The sequence below is a fragment of the Platalea leucorodia genome (assembly GCF_965183815.1).
Source record: "Platalea leucorodia genome assembly, chromosome: 1".
Lineage (NCBI taxonomy): Eukaryota > Metazoa > Chordata > Aves > Pelecaniformes > Threskiornithidae > Platalea > Platalea leucorodia.
The window spans coordinates 67310038-67322769 of record NC_138823.1 but is presented as its reverse complement, the minus strand read 5'-3'; the positions used below and the strand labels follow the sequence as shown (position 1 = coordinate 67322769).

The 12732-nt window shown below is 43.3% G+C and overlaps 1 protein-coding gene across 6 annotated transcripts in view; it reads left to right on the top strand.

Moving 5' to 3' along the window:
- The first annotated feature begins 3359 nt into the window (after positions 1-3359).
- TEX10 (testis expressed 10) overlaps positions 3360-12732 on the top strand; it is a 64568-nt gene continuing 55195 nt past the window's right edge. For all 6 annotated transcript variants that reach the window (XR_014229116.1, XM_082321000.1, XM_082321001.1 and 3 more), the window contains exons 1-4: positions 3360-3433; positions 3914-4040; positions 8032-8220; positions 9034-9740. Coding sequence is in view for 5 of the 6 variants with exons in the window: in XM_082321000.1 (XP_082177126.1) it covers positions 8041-8220; positions 9034-9740 (887 nt within the window). In the remaining variant the exon portion in view is untranslated. The remainder of the gene's footprint in view (positions 3434-3913; positions 4041-8031; positions 8221-9033; positions 9741-12732) is intronic.

Genomic DNA, 12732 nt, shown 5'->3' with positions numbered 1-12732 from the left:
GATTGTTGTTTTACTTAATATGAACTCGATGTAGCTGATTTTGCTATGTTCAAATTTTGTACAGTGTTATTTTAATTAAATTAATAACTTGGTTTTGAGATTCTTGTTATTTATTTCTCCATATAGCTCAAATTTCTGTATGTGTGGAAAGATTGTAATGCTCATGTTCTTTCTTTACATGTTAAAACATACTTTTAAAACGGATAACTTGTTTTTCTAAATATCTTTAAATACCCTACATTGACAGTCTGATCTTTTCTTATTGTTGGTTCTTTTACAAAGAGTTATCGACAGAATGAACTACTGCAGTCAGCAGTACAAATTCATCCTACAACAAATACGTGGAAGTTATTCCCTGTGGCTGCTGGGCCCGACTCAAAAGCTATTGTAACCAAAAATCCCTTCCCGCATAAGGATTATGAATAGGTTTCCACATATGTTTTTAAGTAAAGATTAAAAATAGTAGTAAAAAGTCAGTGCTGTCAGTCTAGTTCTGAGTTGAGAAGTTCCTGCATTATAGGCAATTTAGGGAGCCTAGATATTTGGAAGCTTTAGCAAAGTCAACAGAGGCTGGCTATGTCTGCAAATTCAGGGATATGTCCAAAGGGATCTAACCAGACTCTGGTTAAGAGGCACTGATGTGGTAGCGAAAGTATCTTTTGTCTTCTCTAATCCCACCAGTATGCAAATGAAGCGAAAGCTGGCTTACGCTGTCCTTCAATTCAGGCTCTTTTAACGTGAACTTTTTCCCAACTATAGTAGTGGTGGTTTTGAGTGAATGTAAAGGTCTATATATAAATGACTACTACTTTTGTAGGATGAGGAGAAATGTTTTGGATGGTTACAAATTAGTGTGCTTGGGGGAAAAAAAAAAAATTAAAATTAAATTGCGTAATTAAAATTTGCTTCCTGCTTGTGATGTTGGGTAGCATTCAGTGGTTCTATTTAAAGCTCTTCAGCTTTGCAGCCAAATGCTGGTATAATATAGACATGCTGGGGCCAGATGGTAAATGAACCTTTTAATGTTAACTTACATTTTTTTTGGGATCTGGATGGAATTGAGAATCCTCATCCCGACGGTTTCACATCCTCATATCATGGAATGCAAGACGCCATAAAAATAAGGTAACAAAGAAAGCAGCAACAAAATTGGTTAGTTTTGTTCTATCAACAGACACAGGAAAGAAAACAGTTCAATGACAATTAAAGAAATTAAAACACAAAACGCTGCTTTAAAGAAACTGTGAAGAATTTCTAGAACACCTCTAAATACGTTCTTGTCAGAAGCAGAGATGGAACCAGAGCTCTCACAGCTCATGTACTCTATAATAGGGACACTGTTAATGCCTGCTTAATGAAGATGAACTTGATCAGTAAAACCAACTTTTAGTTGATACGAAATTCTGAATTCTGTTCCTGTAATACAGAAAATAAAAATAGAAACATCTTTTTGTTTGTTTGTTTTCGAAGTGCAGAACATTCTATTAATTAAAATAATAAAATCGGAATTTTCAGCTGTTGTAAATGGCCATCTCTGGGACAGCTTCTTTTTTCTCTTACTGTGGAATCATTCCTAGTGGAAATAAAGTTAAAATTAAATGGAAATTGCTTGGATTTGAGTATTTTTTTTTTTCCTTGGGTGCAGAAGGAGCATGCTGAAAATGGAAGGACCTCTGAATCTATAGCACATTGATATAAAACTGTTTGAATGGTGTGCTGCTGTACTTCTCAAAGACAGCCGAGAAAACTGAACTGCACAAAAAGCATGAAATGTATGCTTCTGGAAATGTTTTTTCGGAGAATTTCTAACAGAGTCTATAGTCAGTTGTACAATAATGTTCCCCTTAAAACTTTTTTTCTGATGCAAACAGAGGCTGCAAAAGAATTATATTATTTTGTTCCTGTATCTGCCTGTGTTTTGTGATGGCTTGCTATATTCTTATACTAATGGAAAACTGTGTGTTAGTTCCAAAACAGTTTTTAAGGATAATGTTTTACTTGTGCCAGAATTTTAAAGTAAGGAAAAAAGGCATTCTCTTTCCTAATGGTGCTTAAATGATGTTGTGGACTGTATTTAATATTATACGTTTTAATTGTTTCTCATGGTAACAGCAAGGCAGACATCTGGGGTAACTGGAGAATTAATAGCATTAAAACTTAAGCAATAGCAGGAAAAAATAAACCAAGAGCGAATCAATTTTTCTTTTAGCTTTACCTTAGTTTTACACGTTTTACTCGGAGACCGGAGAGCTTTGAGGAAGCGATCTCTAACAGAAAAATGCAGACCTTGTGTACTGCTTTTGGAAGGCAGAAAGTGGGAAAAGAGAAGGGTTTTCACAGGTGACTTGACAGGAAATGAAAAGTTGTGAACGTGCGACAGGGGACTTGGTGGCCCGTGTAAATGGTGCTGTCTGTTCTAGGCAGGTATGGAAACATCCCCTTCTTGTTTTGCTTCCCGCGTCTTCTGGGATTGCGCCCTGCCCTCCCGGCCGAGGAATCCGCTACCCGGTTGGAAGCGGCGAGCCCCGTCCGGTCAATTTGGCCCGGGGGTCGGTGGAGGGGACGACAAAGCCGCAGGTGAAGCCTGAAACGGTAACGCGGGCGCTGCATCGCCTTCGCTGAAGTTACTCGCTCTTCCGAGTGTTCTCCAAGTCTATAAACTCAAACATCGGTATCTGTTACCAGGGACGCGTTCTCGCTGGAGGAGACGAGGTACAAACGGAGAGCTAAAGTAGCTGGGCTCGAGGAAAGCACGAAAGCACTGCTATTGCTTACTACGCGTAACGCGCCCGAGCCAAGGCATCGCTGATTCCAGTCGCTGAAGTGACGTAAGGCCTCGCGTGACGGAATGCCGACGCGTTAAAAAAGTGCTGCCGAACCCTTAGCAGTCACCCACGCTGGTTCGAATCAAAGCGTCATTCCTCGGGGAACCGTCCTCCGGGTTAGGAGGGTCGAGGTCAGCCCTCCCGGGGCGGCGGAGCGACAACGGGCGGTTACTCCACAACTGCCCGCCCCCCCCGCTGCCACCGCACCTCCGTCAGGCGGCGAGGCGGAAAACGCGTCTCTGAGGGGAAAAAAAACCCTCCCGAAGCCGTCGCGGCCCACCCTCTACTGCACATGTAAAGGACGACGATCGCTTGCGCCGCTCGGTCTCTCTCCAGCGGAGACCTTTCGCCGCAGCAAGGGGAAAACCCCCCGCACCCCGCCACGGGTCACCGCCTCGCCCCCCCCCCCCCCCCCCCCCCCCGGCCGCTCCCGCGCGGGCGGAGCTCTCCGCCCCTGCAGGTGGCGCCAGCGCCCCGGCCCCGGCGGCGCGGGGAGGAAGCCCGCTCCTTCCCGCGGGGGGCGCTCGCTGGTTGCGGCCGCTCACGTGGGCGGCCGTTTCCGGGCAGGCTCTCGGGGGCGGAAGGGGGCTCGCGCTGCCGCGTGGTTGGTGAGTGGCCGGCGCGGCGCGCACGCGGGGCTCGGCGGTGCCGTTACCGCTACCGCGCGGGGGGAGGCGCCCGGCCCGGTCCGCACCGCCCCGGCCCGGCCCGGGGGCCGGCGGGCTCGCCCTGCCCTGCCCTGCGCTAACGGCCGCCTTTTGTGTGACCCACCCCCCTTCCCGCAGGCTCCTGCGCAGGGCGGCGGGAAAGCGGGAGCACAGCCGCGGGCGTGCCGGTCCCGCGAAACCGGCGGCCTCGGCTCCCCCGGCCGCGGGCGTCGTCCGCCGCCCCCGCCCCACCTCGCCTGCCCCGGGGCTGCGTGCCGCCGCTCGCCCGGCGGCTTCCCTCAGCCGCGGCTCCCGCCTCGCCTGCCGCTAGTGGAGCCCCGGCGCGGCTGCGGGGGCTCCCGGGAGCCGAACTCGCGGCCTCCCCGCCGGGAGCCCCGGCATCGGGCGGGCACTAACGCGCTTTATTTAAACGCCTCGTAGAGCGACGGGAGCGGAGCGGCTCCCGGGGAGCACGGCGGAAGATGTCCCGGGACGGTGAGGAAGGTTGCTTAACGGCCTAGACCTGCGGGAGGAGCCGCCTCCGCCTCGGCAGCGCTTTGGCTTTGGGGTACGGCGTTTGCGGCGCGGGCTTCGGCGCTTGGGGTTTGTGGTGACTGGGGGGGGGGGGGCGTGGGGGGGTGGTGCCGTCCAGGGCGGGAGCCTCGGCAAGTTAATTGCGAGTAAGTATTGCCCTTCGCTGGGAGAGAGCTCGCCCGGGTGGAAAGCTTTATCAGATGAGAGGAGTTAGGGCATGTACCTCGCCTTCTGGTTTCTCAGGATTTTCCTGATTGCTTGAGCCTGTAAATGTGCTGGTAGCGAGATTCCCTGAGGATACCACCCCAGAACTGCGAGGGAGTAAATTACAGGTGAAGCGGTCGCTTCTTTTGGTTCCGCTCTGTTTCCCTAAGGCTGATGCAAGGATGGCTGAGTGACACTTGGAGTAGCTTCTGAAAAGCGCTGCGTGCAGCTTTATGTTAAAGGAAGTTAGTATTGATTTGAGGTTGTTTTAATGTTTTGGATTGTAAAACTGTATTAGTGCAGAAACTGTTAGCTGCACTTAGCTCAGTCCTGTTGGAGGGGGGCCAACTGAAAATATGGTTGAAGTCAAAAGGCCAACAGTTGTTTCAGTGAGAAGTTCCATTAAAATATTTACGTAACTTCGTAAGCTGTATACACTTTTGCTTAATGTCTTATTAGGTAGACACCCTGGTGTTTTCATGGCTTTGGTTTTGTAACCGTTTTATCTCTGATTTAGCGCGGTACATGTGAATTGGAAATGGTTATGTTAAGATTTCCAGTAAATTATTTCCAAAATATGCAGTGCAAGGTAAACTGTGCTTCTTTGTTTTAGTAGGAGAAAGTATATTTTATAAGCCTTCTCCTTTAAAAGAATTTATTTGACTTTGTTCAGGTGTGTGTGCACCTGTATTGTAAAGTTTTTAATCCTAATTGGAAGCCAAACATTTCATCTTGTAGAACGAGGCTTCCTAAATATTTCCATTAAAGCAAGCTTTGTAAGTGGAAATAACGTTCATGTCAAAAGCTTCTAGCTGTTTCTGTATTTTTTGCAATCATGTAGTGAAAATCTTGTTGTAATTCTTTCCTAAGATGCATATGGTAAAAATCAAAAGCTTATAAAACCATAGTTGTTATACTTGGACACTAAAGGACCTTTTTATTTTGGCACCCAGCCCCCAGTTTTTTTAAAGCCTTTTCAGCTGATAGGTTACTTACACTAAATTTACACTTCAGTTAAAGCGGTCTTGCAGATAGCTGTTTTAAGCTAGCATGTGAAAAGCAGAAATTAAGTTGTAGTCAAATGTTTGTATAATCAGTTGTTTAAATTGTTTTAGAAGAATAGAAAATGACAATTGGATTTAAAACATTCCTTAATGATTATCCTGATGATGTGTATATGAAATACTGTAATACAGCATGAATTTACGGTTTGAAGTACAGTGGGAAAGTCAGCTGTAGAATTCTGTTTTCTAGAGTGAATGATGATCCTATCCACCATAAAAGAATCATTGTGTGGTGGGTTGATCCTGGCTGGATGTCAGGTGCCCACCAAAGCTGCTCTGTCACTCCTCTCCTCAGCTGGACAGGGGAGAGAAAATATAAACAAAAGGCTCCTGGGTTGAGATAAGGGCAGGGAGAGATCATTCACTAATTACCATCATGGGCAAAACAGACTCAACTTGGGGAAGTTAGTTTAATTTATTACCAATCAAATCAGAGTAATGTAATGAGAAAATAAAAACTAAATCTTAAAACACTTTCCCCCCACCCCTCCCTTCTTCCTGGGCTCAACTTCACTCCTGAGACTGGGGAATGGGGGCTGCGGTCAGTTCATCATGCGTTGTCTCTGCTGCCCCTTCCTCCTCAGGGCAAGGACTCCTCACACTCTTCCCCTGCTCCAGTGTGGGGTCCCTCCCACAGGGGACAGTCCTCCACAAACTTCTCCAATGTGGGTCCTTCCCACGGGCTGAAGTTCTTCATGAACTGCTCCAGCGTGGGCCCCTTCCATGGGGTGCAGCCCTTCAGGAGCAGACTGCTCCAGCGTGGGTCCCCCACAGGGTCACAAGCCCTGACAGCAAACCTGCTCCAGTGTGGGCTCCTCTCTCCCTGGGACCACAGGTCCTGCCAGGAGCCTGCTCCAGCGCGGGCTTCCCATGGGGTCACGGCCTCTTTCCGGCATCCACCTGCTCTGGCGTGGGGTCCTCCCCGCGCTGCAGGTGGAGATCTGCTCCACTGTTAACCTCCATGGGCTGCAGGGGGACAGCCTGCCCCACCATGGTCTTCACCACAGGCTGCAGGGGAATCTCTGCTCCAGCACCTGGAGCACCTCTTCCCCCTCCTTCTTCCCTGACCTTGCTGTCTGCATGGCTGTTCCCCTCACATATTCTCATTCCTCTCTCTGCTGCTGCTGTTGCACAGCAGTTGTTTTTTTTTCCTCTTTTCTTAAATATGTTATCCCAGAGGCGCTACCACCGTCGCTGATGGGCTTGGCCTTGGCCAGCGATGGGTCCGTCTTGGAGCCGGCTGGCACTGGCTCTGTCAGACACAGGGGGAAGCTCCTAGCAGCTTCTCACAGAAGCTGCCCCTGTAGGTCCTCTGCTACCAAAACCTTGCCATGCAAACCCAATACCCATTGTTTGGATATTTTATTTAGAAATTTCTGGATTTAGTCAGCTCTATTGTTTTTTTTTTTTCTTTTTTTAGTTTGGTCTTTAAAATTAGAATGTTGTGTTTGCAACTTTTTTGTCTAGTTTAGATATTGAGAATATGCAAAACAGTTACCCAAAGAGTAGTTTGAAAGAGAGAAGAAACAAAAAGTTTATGTACCTGACAGCGTGGACTTTATACTGTGTACAGTGAGATCTGGAAGTATTCAGATTTCCAGCTCTGTAAATTACCTGTTATCATTAGAAAGTTGTGAGATGATAAACCTCAGCATCATAATGGCTTTGTGCTTGTCTCCCCCTTCCCCCTTTTAAATTGTAAGTAATTTCTACAACCACTTCTAGGAGTCATCAGACCATGGATTCATGGTCTTAATTAACAGAAGTCTAGGCACAATTTGTATGTGATGTTGAGTGTTGTGACGTCAGCTTCTGGAGTTTCATAATGAATGAATTTAGAAGTACGGAGATCGAGGGAAGGAAGATAAAATAAAGGAATCTGTGGTGTAGTGTTTGTTGGCTTGGGGGGGTGGGGTGTTTGGTTTTTTTTTTTTGTTATAATCTGGTAGAATTAAGAGTACTTTTATGAGTAGAGATCTATCAAAGACGAAAGATCATTCAGAAACTGAAGTATGTGGTTTAGTTTGTTTTGGTTGTTGTATGTCTGTTCTAGTATGTCTGTACGACTTCTGAGTATATCTACTTATACTACCTTATTTCTTATACCTTATTGAATTTGGCATAGTTTTTCAGTCTCTTTTTACTTTATATATGCCTGTTTAACCTCGTTTCCCCCCCTCATTCTTTCTAGTTGTCATTTTTAAATGCATGTACTGGACTTTCCAGTGTGTAGTGGAAGTTTTCTTAGATTCTTGTCTGCTGCTGTTATCAGCAAAGGCCTGATTAAACCCATGATTTTACCTGTGCAGACTGTATGCTATTAATGATTGAGTTGGTAAACAATGTACAAATTAAACGAAACAGTTCACTGAGCTCTTTTGGCTTGACAAGGGTCAAATATGTAAAAAGTTGCTTAATTGGCAGGAACTTTTTAAAACAAACCAAAACCAACAACTTAATCTGATAAAGCAGTGGAAGATGCAGATACTTAAGTCATCTTTTTCCAATAAAGTAGTTCTCAGAGCAAAGACAACCAAAGGAGCAGCAGAATGTTTTCTGGACACTAGACGAACAGCTGTACTGTATCAGTCTGCATGTCTGTTTAGCTTAGTATCTTGTCTGAGGAATGGGCACTAGTTTATGCGTAGGAAAAAGCATAAAAACAGTAGCCTTCATTAGGAAGTTGCTGCTCTCTGGTGGAAAAAAAATGTTTGTAGCGTATTTAATCAAATTAAAATGCTGAATATCTTTTTGCAGAGAATCAGAATGACTAAAAAAAGGAAACATCAAGAAGATTTCCAGAAAGTGAAATTAAAAGTTGGGAAAAAAAAGCCTAAACTAGAGAATGCAACTGATACTACCTTCAAAACAAAGGCCATACAAATTCCCGAGCAGCTTAAAGAAGATGGATTGCTTCCTACGCAAAATAGAAAACTTAACATAAAGGTATGCTGTGACATTACATTCTGAAATGACAGCAAATTACTTGTACTTTATCTAGGTTTACTATGTTTACTAGGGTTTAGGAAAAAAAGATTTATTTAAAAAAAACAAAAACACAAACACTTAAACCCAGCAGAGTGTCTGAATACAGCCTCTCTGTCCTTGACAATAAACTGACCCATGAATTTAATAAATTGCTGGACCAGCATATAACCCAAGGGAGAGGTTTTCAGCAGTGCAAAAACTAAAGGTGTGCACTGATTTAAGTATCTAGGATTAACATTTGTTTTTTGAAATTCTTGGATCATAACTAAAGGACAGGGGAGACAAAAAGTAGACTTCCTAATATGTTTTTAAAAAATTTTGTGTTTCTTTGGGTGGTGGTTCCGCTTTCCTTCCTTTGCGTCGTCTTCTATCTCTTGCAGCTCTCTGCTTAAACTGAAGAAAGCTGTTGAGACTGAGATTTCATAGTTCTACTTTTGAGAATAAATGTGAGAGGACTTACTTTGGTCACCCCTCTGTTAAGTCAGTAGGGTTGTGCATAAACTTAAGAATGGGGATTATCTAATTACCTGCAGGACAAGTCACGGTGTCTTGTTTTTCCTGTCATTGAATTTTGATGATTTGTTCATTGTTATACTTTAAACTAATGTTATATTTGTTCTGAACATCTTATGCTGCTATGAACAGCAGTACATCATGAGAATAGATTCTGTATTTTTGAGTGTTTAAGAAAAATGTGCTGGAAATAGGTGGGAAAGTTTAAAGGGCTTAAAGTAATAATGATAGCAAGTATATATGTTTCTTTCCTTTTAGGATCTACTTTCACAGATGCATCACTATAGTCCTGGGGTTAAGCATAATGCACTTCTTGGGCTGAAAGATCTCCTGTCTCAGTATCCATTTGTAATTGATGCACACCTTTCGAATATAATAAGTGAGGTGGCAGCTGTGTTTACAGACAAAGATTCTGGTGTCAGAGGAGCAGCTGTTCACCTGCTGCAATTCTTGGCTTCAAAAATAAGAGCGGAACAGATTGCTCCATTTTTTCCTTTGGTAAGTGCCCATCTCTCCAGTGCCATGACCCATATCAGTGAGGGGATTCAGGAAGATTCATTGAAAGTCTTAGACGTTTTATTGGAAGCATACCCAGCTCTTCTCACAGACCGCAGCAGTATATTGTTGAAGAATTTTGTAGAGCTTATTTCTCACCAGCAACTGTCAAAAAGACTGAAAAGCAGAGAGAAACTTTCCTGGATGCTCTCTGTTAACCCGAATCGCAGAGTAACTTCTCAGCAGTGGAGGTTGAACGTACTTACCAGGCTCAAGAAGTTTCTCCAAGCAGTGGTAGATGGATCCAGTGAAATAGAGGATGAAGGGCTTCAAGAACAAAAGGATAGTCCTCATTCTGTGAGGAACCCAGTATGTATAAGTTGGAAGGTCCATGCAAATAATCAGCAACATATACAACTGTTTGAAAATGGTGGCTTACGACCAAAGATCAACTCATCATTTAGACTGAGGTGAGAAAACATTAACTAATTTGGGAATTAATGTCAACTGTACGATCACAATGTTAAACTGTGGTTTATTGCTGTTGAAGACAATTATTTAATTTTTATTGTGGGATTGTCCCTTAGCCATATATTAGGGCATTTAGTGTAATGTGCAGTCTTACTGCAGTGGCTTAAAAATATGGAAATACTCAGCAGATAACTGTGCTATGCGTATATCATGAACTTTCCCATTATCAAATAAAAGCTGTATTTTATGCTATTCATAATAATTTTGGAAGACCAACTCTAGCGGGTTTTTTTGGAAAGCGAACTGACAACTACAGGTTGTTGGAGGACATCAAACAGACCTTGGGGAAAGCAGGCAAATTTCTTTACATTAAATGTAAACTTGTTTCTTATACTGTGATAATGAATTTTACTGAAAATTTGTGCTTTTACCTTCAAGAGTCTATCATAAGTTTAGCAGTCTATTTTCTTTGAATATAGCTTCTTTTAAAAAGGACAGCATGATACGATGTGTCTGGCTGCATGAAGTTCTGCTGAGTTTCCTATTCTAGGTATTTTTAATCAATTCACTGGTTTATGTCTTCACTATGGATAAAAGATGTCTTGTCTGGGACATGTTGATGAGTATGGAAGAAGGCGTAGTGTGCTTAGTCACAGGAAGGTTTGTGTGTTTTTTAGTAGTACTCTAAATAGATGTGAGCTGAAGTTAAGGGAGAAACAACTAACCATCTTTATTTCTCTTCCTCCTTCCTGATTTACCCGCTCTTCAAACTAGAGAGGAACCTCCCACCCCACTTTATGGTACCTTTTAAACATTGGCATCCTCATGTATATGCATTACTGTAGATGTTACACGCCTGATGGTAGGAGACCTGGAATGACGACTTGAAAAGTGGGGACTGTTTAGCCATTACACAGCAATTCTAATGCATAGATATCAAGGTGGTTTGAAGAGAAACCACAATCCTTGTTTTACTGCTGGGGGAGACTGAATAAGGGGTATAAAGCAGTTACACCAAATGCATCTAGGAGGTCAGTGGCAGAAGAGGGTATAAAACCTGCTGCCTAATCCATTGCTATGTCCATCTTATATCTTTGAATGAATGAAGTGCAGAAGAAGAGGTGTTCTCTTTTAATACCACAGGTGTTGGCCTGAATTAGCAGGTGTTTTCCATCTCTGTCATGGAGACACACAAATGACCATTCCATTCTCACTGTCCTAGGCTTCCTCTTGGTACTTGTGGTAGGTACAGGAAATTTATATTAAGCTAAGTGAAATGTGCAGCTTATGCTCATAAAAGTGGTTGTTAACATAGCGTAAGAGTTCTGTCATGACCAACGATATCTGCTGCAGGTAAAACTTTAGTTGGAAAGTAGACCAGTGAAGCCCGCTTGAGGCAGGGGGCAAGGGTTCAGCGCTGAGCACAAAACAGTCCTATGGACTTCATCTCTGCAGTCAGAAGCATACAGTTGTGAACCACCATATATCAGAGGATTCTGGTATTGTGCCCTGAATGATATGCAGTGTGTGATATACCATGACCTGTAATAGCTGAAGATGCATTGTATCCAAGGTCTAGGAAAATAAACTTTACATCTGGTGTCATCTGAATTGGATTCCACATTTCTGAGGAGCTAGATTTTGGTGAAACACCATGATGCACTTGTGGTTATAAATACTTTCAAAAAGGCGTTTGCAAGCCTGAGGAGAAGCCAGAAGAATAGAAGGAAACATTGCTAGAATCCAAGGCGAGATTGGCAAAGCAAGCTGATGGCAGCAGAACAGAAGAATGGAAAGAGAAGGGGCATCTGCAGAAGGTACTAAAATGTTCTCATTTTATTGCATTTGCGCATATTTTTGGTATATTGTTTTTGTACAAAGGGCCAGTGCAGCCTGTTCTTGTGGATATCTGCGAAATCCTAAGAGTGGAAGTTACTGTGGTGGCTTTTGTATTTGCCACTGAAGTCTTTTCTAGTCATCTGAAGATGTTGAATTGTCTCTTTCAGTCCCAACTGTGGCCTTTTACAGGCATTCCCAGGCCTCTGCTGTAGCCATTACTGCAAGGACAGAAATTACTTCTAATAAGAGGTGCAAAACATCTGTAATGCTCCTTGAGTACTTCCAAAATCTCAAACAGTGCGTGTGTTTTTTTTTTTTTTTAAAGAAGCCAATGCGCAAATAGTCTAGTCCTAACTATAGATAATGAGTTGACCAAACCATAAGTAACTAATTGCGGTGTCTATGTATTGATGGCCTCATCACTAATACTGCAAGTAGGTTTCAACTTTGTTCTTTAAAAAGTAGGCTTCCAAACACCACTAATAGTATGCTAAATTTTTAAAGTTCCCGTGTCTTTTTAATCTTGCAAGTTCATTGGGTAGGGATGGCGCCTCATTGATAGCCTAGTGATTATGGAAAGGGGTTTTTAGAATCAGTTTGCAGTATGAATGTTCAGTAAAACGTGTAGATTCTGAGCTTGGAATGCTGGATGGTTCAACAATGCAAATCTTAAGACTTTATTGTTTTCTGTTGTGTGCAAGATCTTCCTACTGTGTGTGAATTAAAGATGACAGTGAATTAGGAGATTATTAGAATATATCCTCTGCTTTATGTGCTGACTGTGCTGCTTTCTGCGTCAAACTCATTTCAGATGTGGAAAAATGGAAAGCCTTCACAACTTAAATGTGGTGATACCAAGGTGTGTGACCTTTTTTTTGGACTGGAAGTGGTGCTGAAGAGAAATGGTAGAGCTTCTGTTTCTGCTGAGAAAGGACAAAATGAAGCTGCAGAGAAAAGCAAAGAAGACTTGAGAGACCAAAACGGAAGACAAAGCATAGCAAATAAATATGTATATGGTGTGACCTGTGCATCATAGAAATGGAAAATACAGTTCACTTTGTGTACTGGGTGTTTCTTTGCTGGAATTGGCAGTACACATAAAAAAGGAGGACAATAACCTGGCTTAGACTCTGAGCCATAAAAACTTACTAA